The 22,964-nt window shown below is 42.4% G+C and overlaps 1 protein-coding gene across 1 annotated transcript; it reads right to left on the bottom strand.

Annotated features, from left to right (window-relative positions):
• Nucleotides 1–5,537: 5,537 nt before the first annotated feature.
• OVCH2 (ovochymase 2) lies at nucleotides 5,538–22,825 on the bottom strand. Its single transcript, XM_047072011.1, has 15 exons — nucleotides 22,738–22,825; nucleotides 20,554–20,663; nucleotides 18,818–18,909; nucleotides 16,446–16,618; nucleotides 15,980–16,075; nucleotides 15,586–15,737; nucleotides 14,768–14,957; nucleotides 13,649–13,672; nucleotides 11,451–11,541; nucleotides 11,213–11,337; nucleotides 10,324–10,464; nucleotides 9,831–9,961; nucleotides 7,424–7,517; nucleotides 6,825–6,956; nucleotides 5,538–5,641 (listed from the first exon to the last, which is right to left on the bottom strand). The coding sequence occupies exons 1-15, from the start codon at nucleotides 22,823–22,825 to the stop codon at nucleotides 5,538–5,540; spliced, it is 1,743 nt and encodes a 580-aa protein (XP_046927967.1).
• Nucleotides 22,826–22,964: the final 139 nt, after the last annotated feature.

Here is a 22,964-nt window from a genome sequence, read left to right on the forward strand (position 1 = left end):
GAAAGTAGAAAATCATGCAAACACAGAGGTATTAATTATAAGGAAATGGTTTGTACAACTCAAAGTAAGTAGTAGGAAAATCTGAATATTATAGCTATTAGTAGGAGATTATAAGTTATCAAAATTGCCTGAAGGAGAAATTTTTAAACCTAAAAGACAGTAAGAATGAAGGAAATTGAGAAAGTTACCTTTAAGGCTTCAAGAAATAGATGTTTAATATATGTAATTACATGACATCATTATTTATCATTCTTATACATTATATGCAAAGTATAGAGCAAGAAGGAAATTTCTCCAGTTCTTTTCATGAAGAACACTGATATCAAAGTCTGACAAAGGCAGACAAAAAGAAAGCTATAGGTCAGCAGTTCTTAAACTTGTTGGTCGCAGGACACTTTTACACTTTAAAAAAAATCACTGAGAATCCTAAAGATGTTTGTTTATACAAGTTATATTTATCAGTAGTTAAATGTTAGAAATTAAAGCAGAAGCTTAAAAATCATGTATTTGCTAATTTATTTAAGATAACCACAATAAAACCATTAAGTATTAGCATAAATAACATGTTTATTTAAATAACTACGTTTGTTCAGACACTACTCCCCTAAAGGGTAACTGCTATCCTGACATCTAATACTATATATTAGTTTTGAGTGATTTTCCTTTTATGTAAATGGAAGTAATACAGTATCTATTTGCATGCCTAGTTTGTACACATAATTTTCATTATTAGGATATAAATTACTTGAAGAAAGGTACCATATTTTGTTCCTTTCTGTACCTCTTATTTTATTTTATTCAAACAAAAAACATAAAATTTAAATAAGACTGACATTGTTTCACATATTTTTATTTTTTAATGTTTTTTTATTTATTTTTGAGAGAGAGATAGCACAAGCTGGGGAGGGGCTGGAGAGGGGCAGAGAGAGAGAAGGAGACACAGAATCTGAAGCAGGCTTCAGGCTCCAGGCCATCAGCACAGAGCCTGACAGGGGGCTCAAACTAGTGAACTGGGAGATCATGACCCGGGCTGAAGTCAGACGCTCAACTGACTGAGCCACCCAGTTGCCTCAGTTTCACATATTTTTAAAACTGTTTAATGTCTGGCTAAATAGAAGACAGGATGTCCTACCTTTTATTTTTTTTTTTTAACTTCATTTATTTATTTTGAGAGAGAGAGAGAGAGCAAGCAAGCAGGGGAGGGACAGAGAGAGAGGGAGACAGAGAATCCCAAGCAGGCTCTGCACTGGCAGTGCAGCACCTGATGCGGGGCTCGAACCCATGAACCATGAGATCATGACCTGAGCTGAAATCAAGAGTCAGATGCTTACCCAACTGAGCCACCCAGGAACCCCTGTCCTACCTGCTAGCATGTGGTATGTAGCCCCTGGAAAACACTGCATGCTGTGAGAGAATGAGAGTAGACGGAGAATAATGTCTCAGTTTTGACCTCACAGACCCCCTAAAAGGATCTTGGAGGTCGCCAGTCATCTCGAGGCCACATTTTAAGAGCCTCTGCTATCAGTCAATTTCAATTCTGGATGTTGATGCAAACAACTAAGTGGAACTAAGTGGAACCCAGCAGTATATTGGAGATGAATGCACCACGCCCAAGTGGGATTCGTTTCAGGAATGCAGGAATTTTAGGAAATCTATTAATTAAGGATTTGATATATTGATAAATCAAAGGAGGAATCACTTCATGACTGCAAAAGATGCCAAAAAGTATTTCACAAAATGTAATACTTTTTCTGATTAAAAAAGTCCTAGGGAGGAACTTGATAAAATAAATACGTCTCTAATTGCCAGCCTCATGTTTAACTGAAATAAACTAGGAGCACAGTGTGAAAGGACAGAGCTTTCCTGAGCACTCAGGAGCTCAGGTTCTGCTGGGGAGGTGGAATGTCCACAGTGGTGGTGAATGGGGAAGTGGTGTCAGACTGATGGATATCAGAGGTGGTGGCTGAAGAATTAATGATCAACCAACTTAAACCATTAGCTCCCATGTTCCACTCTCTAGGTGTACTTACATCCTGGTGAAGCAGTGGGCAGCAGCGACTACCCAGGTCTTCCCAAAGATGGTTCCTTCGCACAGATGCCTGGTGGCAATCTGCAGGCTGACCTGCCTCCTTACCTCCTACCATCTGGCTGAAAAGGAATCTGGAAGGGTCCGGGGGTTGGGGGGGGGGGGTGGGGAGTGGCTCTGCAGAGACCACCTGGGAAGGGACTAAGAAAACTCATCTTTATTACCCACGGATCCTCCTCACCATCAAGCCCAGATCATATTCTCTGAACATCTCTTTTGTGCCAGGCACTTTAGTAGACACTTGGGAATGATGAGAAATGCTTATTGTATTCTAGACAGAGAGAAATAAATACAGTACTGGAAGTGGGTGTTTCACACAAGAGTAAAATATCAAGCTCACCTTGCCCCTCCCCCCCCTTTTTTGCTCCAATTATCTGGTCTCCAAACCAGATAATTGGACCCTAAATCCACAACATATCTCATATCCATCTCCTAACTTTGAGTTTGAGTCCTCCATAGTGCTCACCAGGATTACTCCCCCTGCAGGTAATGTTTCCCTAGCACACATTCCAAATCAACCACCAGAAAATGCTCTTTGACCATGTGATTCCTCTGATCAAAACCATCCAAGGGCTCCCCACAGGGTATAGAATAATGGTGACATTATTCTTGTAGGCCCAAATCAAATGCCAGTTTTCTTTTCTTTTTTTTTTTTTCAAATGCCAGTTTTCTAATTGTCTCCTCCAGAAGTCCAGTATATTTTGTATTAAGTTTTTCTGTACACTTTGTTTTCTTTTGTTGAGAATTTTATTGACATACAACACACACAGAAAAACACTCAAGTGATAAAGTACTTTGAATGTTCAAAAAGTAACTCCAGAACTCAGATCAGGAAACAGACTAGCAGAATCCCACCAGCAGCTGCTCTAGACCCTTCTCCCCGGAAGGGTAACTGCTATCCTGACACCTAATACCATCTATTAGTTTTGAGTAATTTTCATTTTATGTAAATGGAAGTAACACAGTATCTTTTTGCATGTCTGGTTTGCATGTCTAGTTTTTGCATGTCTAGTACACATAGTTTTCATTATTAAGATGTAAATCACTTGAAGAAAGGTACGATATCTTGTTCCTTTTTGTACCTCCCTCCCCATGCCCTGGGCTCCTGCATGGAGGTTTGTACAAAGAAGGTATCAAATGAGAATTAAGCCAGTGTGACAGGATGTCAATAACTAATGAATTTAAGTGAAGGATAAACAGATGTTCATTGTTTTGTGCTTATAAAACACCTGTTCTATAGATTTGAAAAATGTCAAAAGAAAAGTGAAGGACAAAATTGGTTATTGAATGATTTAAGTAACCCAGGTTAGGCATGCCAATTTTAAAACAGGGCACCTGTAGGGGCGCCTGGGTGGCTCAGTCAGTTAAGTGTCCGACTTTGGCTCAGATCATGATCTCGAGGTTTGTGGGTTCATGCCCCACGTCTGGCTCTGCACTGACAGCGTGGACGGAGGCTGCTTGGGATTCTCTCTCTGTCCCTCCCCCACTCTCTCTCTCTCTCTCAAAAATAAATAAACATTAAAAAAAAGCAGGGCTCATGTAAACTCTTTTTCTTTTACTTCTTACATTTTTATGGGTATTTGTATAAAGGAAAAGGGCCCTCAAGTGTGAGTTCTATGAGAGAAAAGCAGGAAAGATTTTTTCATGGAGGTTTTATATCAGGGGCTATTTGTGGATTATATAGTTTTATTCACCAAATATTTATTTGTCATCTACCGTGTTCTGGGCACTGCACTAGGTACTGTGGATAAAAGATGAATAAATCTTTGCTGTGCATTGTAATGAGACTCCTTGGAAAATCTTGTACTTGGTTTAGGCTGGGAAAAATGGCTTTGCTGAATGCACCCCCATGGTGGTCAAGAGAAGGAGCCACTGCAGCCACACTTTACAAGGGCTTTCTACCTAAGGTATCTATGCATCATGAGGTCCAAGAAAACAGAACAAAAAGACTCAGATTACTTCTACTTCTCATTAAAAGGAATATATTGTCTCCACACTCTATATTATGTTCTGTGTCAGACAGATTATAAAACTAAAAAAATAAATAAAAATAAGGTGCTTGCATTTTCTCTTGACAGACTATCAAATTGGCAAACCACAAAAGCTGCCCTACTCCCTCCTCTGCCTGCTCCGCTCACCTGGTTTTCCACATGGACCAGGATGTGGCACATGTGTGTCATTGGGTGCCACAGAGCAAACAAGGACAAGAGAAAGTCCAGCACTTCTCAATGCTCATTGGCATTAAAACGTAGTGGTGGACTCACTTTTTTTTAGTGCACAGATCTTGTGAGTCAGACCCCAGTTTGACACACTGTTTACCCATTTCCACGAAATGAATCTATTTAGATGGGAATTTTGTTTCTTGTGACTAGAAAGATTTCAGTGTTGCTTTGAGCAAAATGGACAATGACTGCATCCCATATAGCTCTGTGTGGTGGCTTTTTTGATGTGTGGACTTTGCTAAGCCACAGCCTCCAGTTATTCAATGAAACAATAATCTAGGTGTTGCTGTAAAGGTATTTTGCAGATGTAATAAAAGTCCCCAATCAGTGAACTTGAGGTAAAGAAGATCATCCCGGATAATCTGGGTGGGCCTGACCTAATTAGTTGCAAAGGCCTTAAGAACAGAGCTGAGGCTTCCCCGAAAAAGAGAAGAAATTTTGCCTTTGGAGAATACCTTCAGCCCATGCCTGTGGAATTCCAGTGTCCTGTGAACGTCTCTTTTCTTTTTCAAATGTTTATTTATTTTGAGAGGCAGGAAGGGGAGAGAGAATCCCAGGTAGGCTCCGCCCAATGCAGTGCCGGAAGAAAGGCTCCATCCCACGGAAAGGGTAAGATCATGACCTGAGCCTAAGTCAGGAGTCGGACGCTTAACCGACTGAGCCACCCAGGTGCCCCCTGTGATCTTCTCTTTCTGACTGCCTGCCAGATAGGTTTAATTGCTTGGTCATCCCCTGCAACCATGTTAGCCAATTCCTGGTGTATTAGCTTGCTTGGCCTGCTGTAACAAAATATCATAAACGGGCTGGCTTAGAAGAATAGAAATTTATTGTGTCATAGTTCTGGAGGCTACAAGCCCGAGATCAAGGTGTTAGTGTGGTTGGATCCTTCTGTGGGTGGTGATGGTGCCTCTCCCACAGCCTGCGGTGGTTTGCTAGCGATCACCCGTGTTCCTTGGCTTGTAGATGGTACATCACCCCAGGCTGCATCTTCATGTCCATATGATGTTCTCCCTGTGCGGGTGTCTCTCTCCACGTCCAAATTTCTCCTTTTATAAGGACAGCAGTCATATTGGGTTAAGGCCCACACTAATGACCTCACTTTAACATGATTATCTCAGTAAAGACTTTAGCACTAAATAAGGTCACATTCTGGAGGTTAGGACTCCAACATATCTTTTTGAGATACTCTGGTTGAACCCTGGCTGATACACTCTGTGGGTATCCCTTGGTCACATTCCCCAGAACAGCTTACCAGAAGCATTGTGATCTTCAGGTAGCACGTTCCATGTCTCCAAAAACAATGACTTGTCCTCTGATCTGGAGATGTTTAAATCTGAGTGTAAGCATATACAACTTCTCAGATCACACACACAGGGCCAGTGTTTGGAACTTACCAGAAAATTACTACTGTTAGAATTCTGGAGCATCTCAGTCGGCTGGACCATGGGTGTTTTAATTGAAAAGTGGAGTATTTTAACTATAACCTGGGTTTGCCATAAAGAACTGCTTGTCTAAAAGAATGAACAACTTGAGAAGCCAACAGATGGCTTTGTAGGATTTGGGCAGAATGCTCATGGGTGTGAGGACTTGGAGGGGAGTTGTGTTGCTCGTGTATCTAGGGGCTGAGAGCTGGTGAAGACATTTCACATTTCCGAGCCTCTGTTATGTGTTACACACTTGCTCATGGCCAAGGGTGATCTGATTTAATTCTACTTTCTTACTAGGCGTGTATTATTCTTCCATGGTGAGGCTGAAGTAAATGAGTCTTAGATGACTCTTAGATCACACATATAGTAAGGACAGGCCATGATTCAGGCATAGAGTTGATCCTCATTCTTCATGGATTCCACATTTGCAAATTCACCTACACCCTAACATTTATTTGTAACTCAGAACGAATGGTGCTTTCATGATCATTCAAGGACACCTGCAGAACAGTGACCAGTTTGAGTCACCTGATGCACGTATTCCTAGCTGAGGTCTAATGAGGCGGCACTCTGCCTTCTTGTTTTAGCTCTTATACTATAAACAAGTGTCCTTTCCATGGTCCCTCGAATGCCATGGGGTTTTTGCATTTTTGTGCCTTTTGTTGGTGATTTTGCTGTTTGAAATGGCCCTAGACATTGTGCTGCAGTGCCATCTAGCGTTCGTAAGGGCAAGGAGGCTGTGATGTGCCTTATGGAGAAAATATATGTGATAGATGAGCTTTGCTGAGGCACAGGCTATAGGCACAGGCACAGGCTCACTGGCTGTGAGCTCAGTGTTAGTGAACCAACAATATGTAAGGTGACTTTAAACAGAAACACCCATAAAACCAGAGGCTCCCAGGAACCTAACTCCTCGGAGCAGAGGTTCAGTAATCACTAATTTGGTGTTCAGGGTGACTTTATAGGACAGAGATGCTGCAAATGCTGAGGACCAACTGCATCCATGTTGGGCTGCAAAGGCTTCCCATTCTTACTGCATTACGAGGATGGGTATCGGGACCCAAGATGTTGATGCCTCTGTCTTCTTACCTGTTCCAGGGATGAAAGAGACTGTAGCTTGAAAGCCTCTGTAGGTCACATTTTTATCTGACTGGAAGCTGATGAGCATTACACCAGAGGAGCTCAGCACAGGGGCAGGAGCAACGAAACCACAAAACCTTGCTGGTTAAAGCCCAGCCCAGGCAAGACGCGGTCAAGGGCCCAGCAAATAGGCATGGCATTGGATAGGGGAAAAAAATTAACCTTTAGGCAATTGTTGAGAAATAAACTTTTTTGTGGTGTCACAGTTCATTTTCAGAATAGAAAGACTCCCACTGCGAATGCCCCTGAGGGAACTAGTTTGAGTCAATGGGCTTATTTCAGTGGCACTTTCCCCTTCTGACCCTTAGATCACTGGGGGCCTTCCACACCTTCTGTCCAAATAGCTCTTTGGTTCTCCCTCTGGCCCTTCCTGCCCCTGACCTGGGAGAAGGGGTGGTGGTAGTGACCACTTAGGGAGGAGGGAAGGAGGGGGTGTAGGGGAATGAAGGAAGCTTGAACAAGACCCTTTTTTACTCCCAAGAACAATTCCCCCCAAAGGACTGGGTCCAAAGGCAAACCAGGGGAGCCGAGGCTCCAGGAGCACAGACCTATTTCCTCCTGTCCTTCCACATCCCTGTGCACCGCCACATAGTCAGAAGAACAATCTCCATTCTCTTCTATTTCCAGACTCTGAAAGGAAAGCTGACAAGACTCCACATTACAGCCACAGCAAATCAAATGAACCATTGACCTGATTTTGAGTAAGCAGAGAAATGTGGAGTGCTCAGCTTGCTCTGGGGTGTGACCATAAGAGGAAAGTGAATGGGGCATTCATGAGTAGGTTAAATTACTTAGGAGAAGATGCTATACCACAGACTCCTAAACTCTAGATGCATCTAAGCTACCAAACAGGGACCAAATGTAAAGGTGTAAATATTTGAGCTCCCTGGTGCCCTCCTAGGAAGACCAAAGAAACAGCAGAGAACAATCTGAGCAATTTGATAGTACCGGCCTTCAATTGACTTTGAAGAGCGGAGCAGTGGGAAATAGGGCTGATGAGGTGGGAATTTATATTTTAAACACACAGATGATGGGGATTAAATGGAGCCTGAACACTCAGCAAAAGACACAGGGCTGCATGGATGGGACAAAGCGGAGGTAAGTGATCACTAATGGTGAATGTAGGCACAGGGAAAAGGAGAGTATCAGAAGTAGGTTCCATTCAAACATTTCTACATCCTTACTACAATACTTTCCAGTAGTAAACCCTTTTCTCTCCGAGTCAAATGATATGCACATAGTTCTGACTTGTAATCCTAATCTCCAAATTTCTATCTTGAATGGGTCCTGCACACTGGTGCTGTCACTGACTACAGGGTGTGAAATCATCATTTCACTGATGCATGGCACTCAGTACGCATTTATTGAATAGGTGTGTTTTTGAATCACTTCTAGCTCTGGCACGTTCAGATTTTCAACTAAATTTTGTCTTCCTCCTTCCAGAAATCCGCTCATACTTAAACTTTTATCCTCCATTACTCATAACCAATCTTCCCTTAGTGCTGCTTCCTCCTGAAATTTCTCTTTTGAATATTTGGGTTCCAGAAGCTTTTAGAAAGAGAAATTCTCTACTTATTTCCTCTGTGTTTTCTTCTCCCGTCATGTGTAAAACCTGCGTGATCTTTTTTCTTTTCCGAACATCAGACTTGCTATTTCAGGTGCCCCCCCCCACTCCCACCTGCTCTCTATTGTTCATTTGTCAATCCAATTATTTTACCCTTTTGCTGGGAGATGAGCTGAGGGCTGGATGGCTGAAATTCTCAGTCCTCCTTTTTAAACCCTAACTTTGTGGTAAATCCAAACTCTCGGCCACAACTTTTTGTTTGTTTGCTTGCTTTGTGTTTTAAATTAAAGGCTCTGTTCTCTGGACTGTTCTAACTCCACACTTCCTCCTGAGTCTCAGACTTCTTTTTGCCTCTTAAATATATGAGAACCTGGGGCGCCTGGGTGACTCAGTCAGTTAAGCGTCTGACTTTGGCTGCAGTAATGATCTTGTGGTTCTTGAGTTTGAGACCTGTGTCAGGCTCTGTGCTGAGAGCTTGGAGCCTGGAGTCTGCTTTGGATCCTGTGTCTCCCTCTTTGCCCCTTCCCCACTCAAACTCTGTCTCTCTGTCTCTCTGTCTCTCTCTCTCTCTCTCAAAAAAAAAATATATGTATATATACATATACATATATATAGGAGCCTGGAGGTCTTATCCATCCTTACTCCTCCCCCTTTGTTTTCTAGTCTACTTTCTCTCCTTCATATCCTCTCTCGCTTTCAATTATTATTTTAAGAGAAGGACTTCTAAATAAATGCCTCTTTCCAACCTCATTCTGGCTGCAGTCTTACCTTCAACTCTCTGGTGGCATCTCTCCGCAGATGGCCTACTAGTGTTTAACGAACCACAAAAGCTACGAATCAAATGCTGAATAAACTCCGTATCCTGATATTCAAAAACCTCTGTACTGTTAACTCAGCTCCTCTTCCACTACCCTTCCCAATACAGCTCTGACTCGAGGCCAGCCAGTCTCTCAGCCTGTTCTACACTAGCTCCCCTGTGCTTGCTCTGTTCCCTCTGCATGGAAGGCTTGATGTTTGAGGTCTTATTGGCATTGACTTTTGTTAGCCATTACTTACAAAGTGTTTTGTTAGCAGTTTAATTAATAAGGAAGAAATGCTTGTTTCTAGAAGGGACCAGGTACTGATTAAACCAGTTACCAGATCCAGATGGAGACAGCCCTTCAACAGAGTAAAGTGCACAGCTGCCATCTAGTGGTGTATGTGGGTAGTTACAGGGAAAATAGGCTAGTCTGTTACTCAACACGTATATATCAAAGAACTTTGTATGCTGGGTACCAGGGAATAGATCTGATTAAAACAAAACAAAACACAAAACCTCTGCCCTCATGGTGTTTATGTTAGGTCTTCTGTGGAGATACCAGATCAAAGTTGAGGGTAACCAAGGTCAGTACCTTTATTAGGTAGTGTTTGGGGGCTTGAAAAACCCAGTCACAGTTGGCCATGTTGCTATAGTATTCAGGATAGTGAAGACTCTGTATGAGGCCTTCTTCAAAAAGGACAGTAAGGGAACTGCAACCTGAATCTGAAACACAAGGGAAAACGTCCTAACAATGGCATCACTCAAGCCAAGAGGAATCAATCCTCTGTGTGCTTCCACCTGTCTCCCACAAATGGCTCATCAGCTGACTCCTCAGGCAGAGCTAATAAGAAGGAAGGCGTCTGTGCACTGATTCTCCAGAACTCGTTCAGCCCTCTCAGCTCACTTGGGTATGTGATCAGCACGAGTCAGCAGGACGGGAGAAGGAGCACCTTCATGGCCTCTCACCTGCCTTGTGGAACCAAACAGACCCTGTTGGGGAGCTCCCTGCCCCTCACCTCATCCCTGCGGGGCCTCAACTTCTCTAAAAGGCCTGGGTAGTACGTGATATAAGCAAATGGTTTTACCAGGAAGGTAGTTTGGTTTTAGAGCTTTATAGGTGAGATTAAACCCAGCTGCATGATCTGTGGCATCCGAGACGAAATTCAGCCGTACAGAGTTGGAGCCAATAAGAACTGATGAAGGGAGGCTTTCTCCACAGAACTTCGCTGGAATGTAAGAATCAAGAGTCTTTGTTCAGAGTCTAGAAAACAGCATCCGTTAAGAGACTTCAGGAGAACTGGCCTTGAACTGGATTTGCCAAGACAGTATAGGGTTATCTAAACCAGGGTTTCTCAACCTCGGTACTGCTGATATTTTTTAACTGGCACATTCTTCGTGTTCAGGCTGTCCTGTGCATTTATCGGATGTTTTGTGGCATCTCTGGCCATACTCATCAGATGCCAGTAATACTGTCTCTAGTCATGACAACGAAAAATGCTTGAGACATTGCCAAATATCTCCTGGGGGCAAAATCTCCTATTAAGAACCACAGAAATGCTCCCCTGTTTCTGTTTCTTGCCTAAATAACCTTTGTTTCCTGCTCATGGTTATCCATCGGTATTTTCCTTCTTAGCTGGGTGATGCAGTAAAGGTCATTTTCATGCCTACGAAAGCAGCATTCTGCCTGAGAGGTCCTGCAGTATGTCTATATTTTACCCCTGACGGGCCCCAGACCCGGCAAATAAATCTAGGAAGTCTGGTTCCATGGGAAGCAGATGGAGCCAATGAAGTGTTCTGTGGCCTTGCACCCACCACACAGGCTCCCATCAGTTCCCTTCCTGTCAATTCTGAGTCTGAAACTTGCGGACAGAAAGTGTGGTATTTACAGATGCCTCGGTGCCAGACAGCCTGCAGCCCGGCCCCATTAAGTCCTCGCAGCACGACATCCATTTGACAATGTCAGCATCCACTCACCAAGAAGTCTGTCTTCTAAGGAATATATCGAGAGGTAAGTGTGGTGACAAGACTCTGCATCCAAGTGGGAAACACTGAGCAGCACATGCATCTTCTCTGGTGCCAGCAGGATCCAGACACACAGCCTGCAGGCAGATACATTAAGAGGGAGTTATTTCGAGACAGAAAGTGTCCAGTTAGTGGGCACAGCCAGACTGGAGGTGGGGGCTGGGGGAAGAGTGGCAGGGAGGCTACTCACTGCTTGCTCTCATAATACAGGTAGGGGCTTTCTGGGAAGTGCAGCTCCCCCTGAGACTCACGGAGCACACGATCCCGCTCACTGCACGAGGCTGGGAAAGAGAGCCACGAGAATCAGGGTAACGGTGGTGACTGGCCACAATAGTCCTCTCCTTCTAGAACCTGTACAGAAGTGCCTGGTTCTTCATGATGCATGGTTCCTCTCTTGTCAAATATTTCTCTGCCGTGGCTTCTGTGATGCCTTACTCTTTTTTGTTCTTTTTAGATCCTGCTTAACCTTGAGATTCAATGATTCCTTCTGCTTCACTCCATCATAACTTGCTTCTATAAATACATGTATTTCCCGGTTCTATCCTTAGCTTTCTTTTTTTTTCAAAAATTTTTAATGTTTATTTAATTTGGAGAGGAGAGAGAGAGACAAAGTGCAAGTGGGGGAGGAGCAGAGAGAGAGAGAGGGAGACACAGAATCCGAAGCAGGCTCCAGGCTCTGAGCCATCAGCACAGAGCCCGATGTGGGGCTCAAACTCACAAACTGTGAAATCATGACCTGAGCCAAAGTCGGACACTTAACCGACTGAGCCACCCAGGCGCCCCTCTATCCTTCTCTTTTTACACGAGCCCTCTGACTAGTCTCATCCATACTCTGAGTTTCAGCTGTTATTCTACACTTCTGAACTTCAGACCTTGTTTTTCAACCATCTCCTAGATATCCCCTTAACATGCTACAGATGGTCTGCAAAAAACTTGCTTCCACTTCTGATTCGATTACTTTTAGGTGCCCTTTGCTTCGTTTCTCAGGCTCAGAACTTTGGTACCATCCTTGGTTCCTCCCTGTCTCCCCCCCCCCCCCCACCCTTCATCTAAGTGACTGCCAGGTGCCAATTCTTCCTGTTTCCATTCCCATCCTTTCATTCCCCGGCCATTGCCCTAAGCCTCTAGAACTAATGTGTAATCTCATAAGTCCACCTTGAATGATTTCCCCTCCATCCTATCCCCTATGTGCTGTTCTTATACCGCCAGAGTACTGCTCTAATCTATTTAATTAATCAACTTCCTATTACTCAGTAAATCCAAACTTTTTTTTGACAGGCATCCAAAATTTCTACAAATTGGTCTCCATTTATTTTCTAATCTCCCTCACTTCAGCTGCTCTGACTGACATGCTGGTCTCTTACCCCAACATTTTCCTATCTCCGTCTTTTAGCATCCATCTTTCGACAAAGAGGATTCCTTGAGCTGCAGTATTTTTCTTTATCTGTATCCCATTTCCACCTGACAACATTCTACTGGTTCTTTGTGGTTTTGTTGTTTGTTTATTTGTTTGTTTGTTGTGATTCAGCTTAAAATGCATCTGTGTTCCAAAGCCTCCTCTGGCTTTTTCCCCCCAGCCACTTACTCCTGCAGCTCTCAAGGTACTCTTTTTCGTGAAACTATCTTTGTATTTAGTTCCACAGACTCACAGACACACACTGAATATTTGAGCCAAAGGTGCCTTAGAGACTATCTGATCCAGACATTTTTTTTTTAACCGTTTATTTATTCTTGAGAGAAAGAGCGCGCGCGCAAAGTGGAGGAGGGGCAAAGAGAGAGGGAGACACGAAATCGAAATCCGAAGCAGGCTCTAGGCTTTGAGCTGTCAGCACAGAGCCTGATGCGGGGCTCGAACTCACAAACTGCAAAACATGACCTGAGCTGAAGTCGGACACTTAACCGACTGCGTCACCCAAGCGCTCCCAGATTCTTTTCTTTATGGACAAGGAAACTGAGGTCCAGAGGTAGGAAGGAGCTTTCCCAAAGTCACAGAGCAGCTTCATTGAAGACTTGGCAATGTGGGGGAGAGTCCCCTGTACACATGAGGACACTTTCGGGGTAAGGCGTGTAGCTTAGTGACCATCTGCACCACCTCACCTCCCGCTCCCTCTCGAGTGTCCGATCTAAAGCTAGGATTCGGCAAGTGTTTGCTGAGTTGAGATGGAGGGCTTGAAGAAGTGAAATGGGAGAGAATCCAGAGCTCCTTCTGGGTGATGGGCTGCCCTGACTGGCAGGGAATGGCTGTGGGTGCCCCAAGTGTGGGTAGCTTTCTACCTAGTGAGCAGAGAGAGCTCTTCCTAAGACTTTCGATTACAAAAGGAACTTATATTCAGAAATACTAGATATTAATTCCTGCTCCCGGTGGAGCAGGCTGTAAGAAATACCCACCTCTGGAGCTCTTCCTCCGCTTCCCTGGGAAAGAAAAAGAAGCGTGCTATTCAAGGTTTGTGGTATCCTGAACAATATTTCAACAAGTTAGCATTTCCCTGGCTCAAAAGTGCAGGGATTTTTAAGTCACTATGCAACTAATGAAAATCTGATCTCTGGAAAGAACAGAAGGCGTAATTTGACAAAACAGGAACGTGGTCTCGGTGTTTTAATGAAATTTCACTCTCTTTATTAAGTGCACTAATCAGGCCATGATTAGCTGGGAGGTTGCACAGAGGAAGAGGTTATCTGGTCTACTTCTCCCATTGTTGATGAGAAGGGATGCTGGAGATGAGAATAAGTGGCCCGCAACCAAAAAAGAGTTACTGGGGTAGCTACCACTTGAGCTGAGGGCTTGGATGCCTGCCACTGTACACTTGATAACAAACCCAAGTTCTTACCAAATGAATTTTAGTTAACTCCTTTGGGACAGAACAGAAGCCCTATTGAAGCTGGAAGCTACTAGTTAGAAAACAATTACGTTGGATGTGGAGGCAGAACCGAAGTTTCAATTAACTCCCTGATCAGTCTAGTAGAAGGTGTTTATAGACCCTGATCTTTTCAGATGTATGGTACCCAGATCCGTGCCTGGCCTTCTCAACCACAGCATCACTCACATTTTGGGTTGGATCATTCTTTGTCATGGGTCTGTTCTGTGCATTATAGGATGCTTAGCAACATCCATACCTCCTTCCCACTAGGTGGGTGGCACCCCCACGTTGTGACAACCAAAAACCAATGTAGACATTGTCCTCTGGGGAACAAAATTTCTCTATAGCTTAATAAATCTTGCTAGCACAGTTGAGAAGTAAATGGTGAAAATACATCTCTAGCTGACTGTTTCAACTAAAGGCAATTTGACAAAGTCTAGGATGAATGGATTCACGTTTCTTTATATATTTGTATGCTACACTGCACACCATATTTTACTCTTGTTTTAAATTTCATAAATGTCACAATTCTTATGTACTACACTAAAAACAGAAGCAAGCCTGTCTGCTCAGTGGTCCTGTCTTGCCTAGACTCTGCTGACGCTCTCTCTGGCCCTAGCTTCTTGACCTTATGTGCTAGGTTTATTACCAATCTGGATGTGTTTGTGGATCCAGGGAAGCACTTTTCTAAGATCTGTGAAGATCCCAGGGGATCCTTGGTTATCTTCCTGCATGTTGTTTCTCCAGCCTCGGCCACAGCCCAAACCCCAAGAAGTCACACCAGCCAGAGTCCAAGCCCCCTTCTTATTCCGGCACATGAGGGAACCTCCTGAATCTCCCTGCAGGGGGAAAAGCCTCCATTACCATCATTATCAGTGTCTGTGCTCACTCTTTCCCCCCAAGAATATGCTGAAGGAGGATCAATGATATTTCTTCACTTCTAATAACTTGGACTCGGTGGCCAGGAGAACAGCCAAGCACAATTCACATTAAATCTTCAAATATCATTAGGGCCTATCAATTCCACCTCTTTCTTCCCCATCCTTCCCCTTCCACCCTTTCTTCCATCTCCTATCTCATCCTGCAGACTCAGAGAAGTCTTGCCCAGTAGTGAAACTGATCCCAGATCTTGGTCAGCAGGAGGAATGGAAGGAAAGTGATTATCCACTAGATGGAAACTTCTAAGTAGGAAAACCCCAGCCATCCTTCAGCTGTAGAGAACCCTAAGCTCACTGATGGCACTATCTCTGTTAGTTGGTCTTTTGGAAAAAGGAGAAGACCTCCTCTGAATTCACACTCTCCAGTAAAAACAGATTGTAAAAACTGTCACTTTATTTCAACTTGGCCTCCCTTGCCACCCCTGACAAGAATCCAGTTTTGCCTGTAGCCTTCTTTCAGCCCCTCACCTGATGGCAAAGCTGAGGGAAGCCCAGCCAGGGACCTTTCAGCCTGACCACTCCCACCTACCTGACATGCATCTCTCCCTCCATCTGGGAAACCTGTGCAGAGAAAGGTCTGCCCACTGATGGGTTTCTTTAGGGTTAACAAAGCTGCCACACACTCTTCCTGGGTCAAAATGGGCAGGTTCACATCCTGTAATACCTGCGAGACAACGCCATCTAGAAAACACAGAGATGAGAGCCCCAGTGAGGCACTCTCGCACTTCCTCAATTGAAGATGCTACATTCAGGTTTGTGTCCTTTGGAAAGACCTGAATTTCTATGTTCAATGAATATTCTCTTTTGAAATGCTTACACCATTGTTGTTGTTTTTTAAAATAGATTAAAAACAACTGTATTTTCTAATTACCCACCAGGAAGTTCTGACATCTGATTAAGAGAAGTGGCATACAAGTTCTTACCTTCAGCTGAGCGGCCCCAGCCTGCAGTTGTACAAATAAATCCAGCCTCAAATTCTTCCTTTGGCTCTGGAAGACACATTGGGCCCACAAACTGGCCTGAAGAAAAGAGCAGGACAGGGTTTGTCTCATCCACGGAGGAGAGGACACCCTAAGCCACTCACCATTTGGTATGTAGGTGGTTCCCCAAAGACCTTGTGAGAGTTCTGATATCTATGCCTCGCACCTCCAGGGGCCACTTATCAGACCAAGAAAGACTCTCTCCTGAATCCACATAATCCTATATTTGAAGCCACAAGCAAAAAGAGCTTCACATAGGGGACCCTCCACCTCAAATTCCTGTCTCAAAGTGCATGACCCAGAACTGTTGGACATATGCTACATAACATACGCTGTAGGAAATGTGCTATGGAACAGAAGTTATAGAGCACATGGGATAGACAATTCAGAGTGAAACTCTAATGTTTACCAAAATGGAAGGCGCCATCCATCTTCAAAAGAGCAATATCATAGTCCATTGGCTTCTTGATGGAGAAGTAGGGGTGTATGATGATGGTTTCAATGGTGAGGGTTTGCTCCCCTGGCTCTATATGACTCAAGTCATACTCTCCAGCAGTAACATTCAAAGTTGATGCGATATTTCTATGAAGAAGAAGCGGTAAAATGGCTGACTTTCATTTAGCCTCTGAGTATACTCGTAATGGTTGACAATCTGGCCTCTTTCAAATCACATGGATGGATGATATGAGTGTGAGGATACTGAACAGAGAAAGCGAGAATGATTCCATCACTACTAGTAAAAATGCAAAAGTTCCCGATTTAAGTGGGGAACTAGTAAAGAGTGGCCTCAAATGGAGCCAATAATATGATAAATTGAATGCTTTGCAATGTTATTCATTAAAGGTCTAAAAATGCATTTATATTGTAACTCAGAGGTCTGAAGCCATAGTGGACTTTATTCAGCTACCCTAACTGGCTGGCCTGGCTTCAATAGCAGTGAGATTCTGTGAGAATTACTTGTGATTCCCCTTAAGTATGCTGCTTTAATATCAGAGATCTAATGCTCAGTGTACATTGTGAAAGACGTAATAACACCAAAACTCTGGTATCTCAGCGAGTATGCACAGTTAAGGCTTTGGGACTGATGAACACAATGGGAAGTGAGGATCTTCTCCTTACATTCTTTATGTTTGTAATTTAGAGACATGGTGTGAGATGGGAAAGACCACTCTATTGCCATTCTTTCTGTAGCAAAGTTATCTAAAAGGAACTCGGTAGAATGCATTGAGTTGTATTAAGAACTTTGGGCTTACAGTCTTTGGGCACCCTTTATTCCCAGAAGTGATTTTTTTTATATAGAACTGAAAAGGTTGTAATTTTCTCCTGGTATACTCCCTCCAGCTCTTGGCTATATTGGGTACCTAACCTAATACACAGCATCTCTTTAGCCTAACCACCTGCCACACTACAGTGAAATTATCAATTAACTTTTCTTTAGACTATCAACTCTCTGTGGGCAGGAATTACATCTTACTTACCTTTGTATCTTGGTACCCACCAAAGTGTCTAATGCCAAGTGAATATCCAGGGAATGTTTGCTGACTTAAAATGAAAGAGGACAAATATGGGACTTGATTGCAGCCTAGTGACTACCCAGAGCACTAAAAACAATAGAACATTTAGAGCACACAGGAAAGTGGATAAAAGATGGAAGTTGTTAGACTGAAGCTCAGAGAGGCATGACCAGTAGAAAAGCGGACATGAGAGACTTCTTTACATTTTACTGGCCTCCCTTTGGTTTCCTCTATCAATTTTGTCTGAATCTTTAAATGCTGTAAGTTGATTTCAAAGGAAAAAAAATAGAACAACAATGACCTTTGCATTTGGGGGAGAACTGTTTTTACACTTTTGGAAAAGGAAGAAGAGAAGTTGGATCAAGAAGTGAGTTACTGGGGCGCCTGGGTGGCGCAGTCGGTTAAGCGTCCGACTTCAGCCAGGTCACGATCTCGCGGTCCGGGAGTTCGAGCCCCGCGTCAGGCTCTGGGCTGATGGCTCGGAGCCTGGAGCCTGTTTCCGATTCTGTGTCTCCCTCTCTCTCTGCCCCTCCCCCGTTCATGCTCTGTCTCTCTCTGTCCCAAAAATAAATAAACGTTGAAAAAAAAAATTAAAAAAAAAAAAAAAAGAAGTGAGTTACTGAAATATAAAGTTGCGTGCCAACAGCTGCAGTGAGCCCATGACTAAACATGGACAATGCTGGTCAGGGCCAGGGGATACCAGGGCATGGCTTTCTATTACTAATGTTTAATGTCAGCTCCTTTACAAGGACAGAAATCACAAATAAATCTTCCAAAAATGGGATCAGTATGATCAGACATGTGTTATAAAAGAAAAATACTGGTAGGAGCAATATTTTCCAGAATACACATTTTGTATATAGACTGTATTGTATGAAACAAAGTCATAATTAGAAGCACTGGGTTCTTTTACCGATTTTTTAGGATGCATAATGAACCAGTTTTTTTTTTTTTCACTGAAATGTAGGAGAGGCTTTTCACAAATGTATCTTTATGATCCTTTGTTTTCACTTGGATGTTATTCTTTAATTACTTCCAGTCATGTTTGAGTAAATAAAATTTTCTACTCCTGCAAAGAAAGTATGTTTTCTATCAAGTTAAGTACCCTCTGACAGTGTCACTTAGCCCTTTTTGTGTCATGCATTTAGGATGTTCCCATGCTAATGCATACATCACACATTTCCATGTTGTAATAGAGTTGTTGCTGCTGATTCCAAAGGAGAAGGTGGATAATCTGGCATTCATCCATGAACTAGGCCTTTCCTACCTGTTTGCAACGCAGTGAGCAGCCGTAATCACCCACTGTGCAGAGATGATGGTTCCACCACAGATGTGCTTCTGCCTTCGTTTCAGAGACACCTGGATTACAAAGAGCTTAAGTGGGAGCAAGTCAATGCCCTGTGACCCCCCCACAAAACCTGGAGACTGAGCATATTCTGAAAAATAGGCCCAGATGTCTTATATACAAATATTAGAAGTTGTGGAGTGTGAAGGAGTAAAATCTGTCCCATTACAGCTCAGAAGGGTAGTGCTGGAATCAGAATACTTCCAACCCTGGTCTACAGAAGAGGTAGTTAATTTGAGATGGTTGGCTCTAAGAGTTTAGTAGAATTGGTAGTAAAATTGGTGGTATTTATTTATTTGTTTGTTTATTTATTTATTTTCATAATACTGTTGGCCCAGACTGTTACCCTAATAATATGAACAATGCCTGTGAGTGAAGAGAAAGAAAGAAAAGTATAAGATATAGCAGAGTCCAGATGAAGAGGTTTGGGAGAAAAACAAGGTGAGGGCTAAGGTAATCTTTTGACACATGCTTCAATTCCTCCAAGCCTCTTAGAGAATAGTGTGTATCTACAATTTCCTCATGCTTTTACCTATTTGCTTTTAACTACCACTGCTTCAAACCTATTTTTTAATCTGCCTCTACAAATTACTTGCTATCTTTGGTTTATCTTGTTCATGATATTTGATTTGACTCTAAAATGGGTACAAGTATATGCTGTTAATTCCATTGTCAAAATTAGAAAAAAAATCAATTTATTAGAACTGTCTCTTTTTGACCAAAAATTATTCAATAAACTATTAAAATGTTTAATACAGTGAAGAATAGTAAGTAAAAGGAAGTAAAACCACTGACTATGACTTGAATATGAACTTCTGAATTGATTAGTCAACCGATTGGCCAGATAAGCAACTGATCAAATCGACTCTTCAACCAAGTAATTAATTCATTAGTTAATCAAATGACAATGCCTCAGCCGTTTAGTCAACCTACTGAGCACAAATTCAATCAACCAATCATTACTAAATAGCCACTTAGCAAAAATTGATGTGACTGACTTAAAGTAAAAGCAAAGGGCTATTGCTCACAAAATTAAGAGGCAAGAATACAACATGGCTCTCAGGGTAAAGAAAGCTGGGAGAATGTCAAAGACAGTAAATGCGAACACTGTAGGCTAGAGACAGAAGCACAAAGGCATTTCTATGGCACGGGAAGACCAGGAAATTAGATTGAGAGAGAATTCTTAGGATATCAGCTTCTAAGGACATCCCTAAGATGTCCTATGGTATAGGTACAAATCTCCAAACAGAAATTAGACCTATGGATATGACAGCTTTGACTTTCCTGAGCATCTTAAACTATAACAATGTAACATATTTATTGACTAAGAAAATTGTTTTTTTTAATTGTAAACTCACGAGGTTTTTTTTTTTTTTAGCTTATTGAAGTGCAATTTTTGTCTTAGGGGCTGAAAGTTTAGGATGGCATTTCCAATTTTTGGAGCAAGCCAATAGTGCATATGATTATTCTGAACACACATTTTCTGGAACTCGATGGATGGACATCTTGAGGGACTTGGATCCTGGCCCACACTCATGAGATATCTGGTTATGAGGCAGGCAGAATGGAGTTCACTGATGAGTAGCATGTGTTTCTGGGAGATCCAGTCCTGAGACAGCTCATAGTCTACCTGCCAGAGAATGTTCCCTGAGACTCACCTGCCAGGGGTAGGAACCCTTTTCCACTTGGCTTCCCCCAACAATGCGACTGAAAATGTTAAGGTAATTCCAAGGCTGTGCCTTCACCAAACTCTGCCCACAAGTGGGAGCTGGAATGAGAGAAGACAAAAATTTAGTGGTTAGATAGCTCCTGGAAATGAGGGATACAGGAAACTTTACTGAGCAAGCAACTGTAGGACATTGAGCATGTAGAAATATTATAAAACGGCTTTATGTTAATTGTGAGATTTGCTTCAGCTTTTCTCACATAGAACGGGCACATTATGAAGACACCTATTTTTTTTAATACGAAGGTGAAGGGACTCAGAGGTAGATCTCCACTGGGTTAGCAGGACTATAGCCCCCTTGGTTTTGAGCAACCTGCCCTCTTAGAGGCTCCTTACAGCATTCTGTACTTCTATAGGATTTATCACATGCCATTATGGTTAATTTTACATCATTCAACCCAGCTAGGCTGTGGTCTTCTCAAATATAGGAGCTTAACCTTAGAAATATCTAAATTCAAAATATCTAGAACAGTTCATTACGCATAGAAGTTGCTCAGTTAAGTAGTGAAGTGGATGATGCCATATTCTGCCTTGGATTGTAATTGTGTGTACATCTTCTTTGCTCCACCCAGGAAACTGAGTGGAGACCATGGTCTATGCTGCCTGACACATTGGCAGATATTGGATTTAAATCTTTATGCAAGTGGAAAGTGGCAGGTTGTTCGAGAAGAGTGGGGTGGAGAGAAGATGTTCTGATTCACTCACCACAGTGGTGTTAGGCTAGAAGGGTTGCCAGGTAATGGCAAAAAGAACTCTTTCCTTTTTGTGGAGAAGACTTTATCCCTGAAAAGGTTTCATTTACTTACTTAACCTCAATGTGTTTTTTGACTCCTCAATTAGCAGATGAGATAGATTAAAGATGTTTAGGACTCCCTGGTAATTCGAGGATGGTAATTCTGTCCCTTCTGCAGGTCATTCTTTTCAGCATGTTTTCAAGGAGAGCCTAGAAAGCCCTGCCTGATAATCACCCTGCTTCTTTACCTGGCCGAACCCTCTAATCCTTATTCCTCAACTTGGGCAACACCTCAACTGAGAAGTCTTCCTTCGTTTCCTCAAGCTGTGGTAAGTATCTCTCCTGTATTGTGTAGTACACTTTCCTCCCCACTTTTATAGACTTTGCCATGCAGTATTGTGATAACGAGTTGTTTGTCTCTCTCATTGGACTATAAACCACATGAGGGAAAAAACCCTATGTTTTATTCATCTCTGTATCTCCAAGGTTTTGCACAATTCCTAGCATACAGTAGACACTTAGAAAAGTTGGATGGATGAACAAATGTTTTTTCTTGAGAGCATATCCTTGAGAGCATAGCTATTTGGATTAACATGGTAAAATATACAAAGTTCTTTCAAATAACTTCTCATTTAATCCCCATTCAATGCCTGTGAATCAAGCACTATCGCCCCTGCATTACAGATGAGAAAGTGAAGAATCAAAGAAAATCACAGCTAATTAACAGCAAAGTATGGCTGTAATACCAAGCCTTTTTTGTTCTGAACCCAATGCAGGCATGACATTGAATCAAAAACTCATTTTCTAACTGTTTCAGTTGAATGGATCATAAGTAAATTAGACACGAAGTTGACTATTTCCTGAACTCGCTGAAGCAAAGACAGAAAACAGGATGATTCTTGGGGCTGGCACGACTCTGACTATAGAGAAGCCTGCCAAGAACTACTCTCACCTTATGGTACTTGAAGGAAAAAAAGATCATTCATAATGCACCACAGTAAATAGACTTCATATTTCCCAATAGGAGAATTTTCCAAAAGATTTCCAGTGCTTCCAATAGATGAACCAATAGATGCTGATTTCCAGAATTTGCTCCATGAAAAAAGATGGGATTGTGGGATATGTCCAAATAAGTGAATCATCCCAGTTTTCTCTCCAGATCAATGCATCTTGTTCAAATTGTATCCCGTGAATGTTTTATGCAGTTTCATATGCTGATTACAGGACAGAAGCTCAAAATAATTACATGAAAAACAATTAGATCTCCAAAATTTATATGCTTCTATTTTCCCAAAGGAATATTGAGTTGGGGTTGTGATGTCCATTGCCAGCAAATGTTATTCCTTCAGACAAAGGCAGTGATAGTGTTTGTTTGGAACTTACCTTTGGGGAGAGAGAGAGTTGCAGATTTACATTGTTCCACACAGAGCATTCCAAGTAGTAAAATCAGCCTATTCTTGCTCAGAGGCATTTTGAGACTCAGAGTTTTTCCTTGAAAATTTAGAGGGATGAAAGAGCACCAAATAGAAAGCCTGTAAGACCAGCAATAAACCAGCTTAAAAGAAAGTTATTTATTAACCAAGACTTGAGTCATTCAACCATGTCCATAC

This window comes from Lynx rufus, unplaced genomic scaffold (genome assembly GCF_022079265.1).
Source record: "Lynx rufus isolate CCGP_SWC_20201006 ecotype Redwood Valley unplaced genomic scaffold, mLynRuf1.p SCAF_9, whole genome shotgun sequence".
NCBI lineage: Eukaryota > Metazoa > Chordata > Mammalia > Carnivora > Felidae > Lynx > Lynx rufus.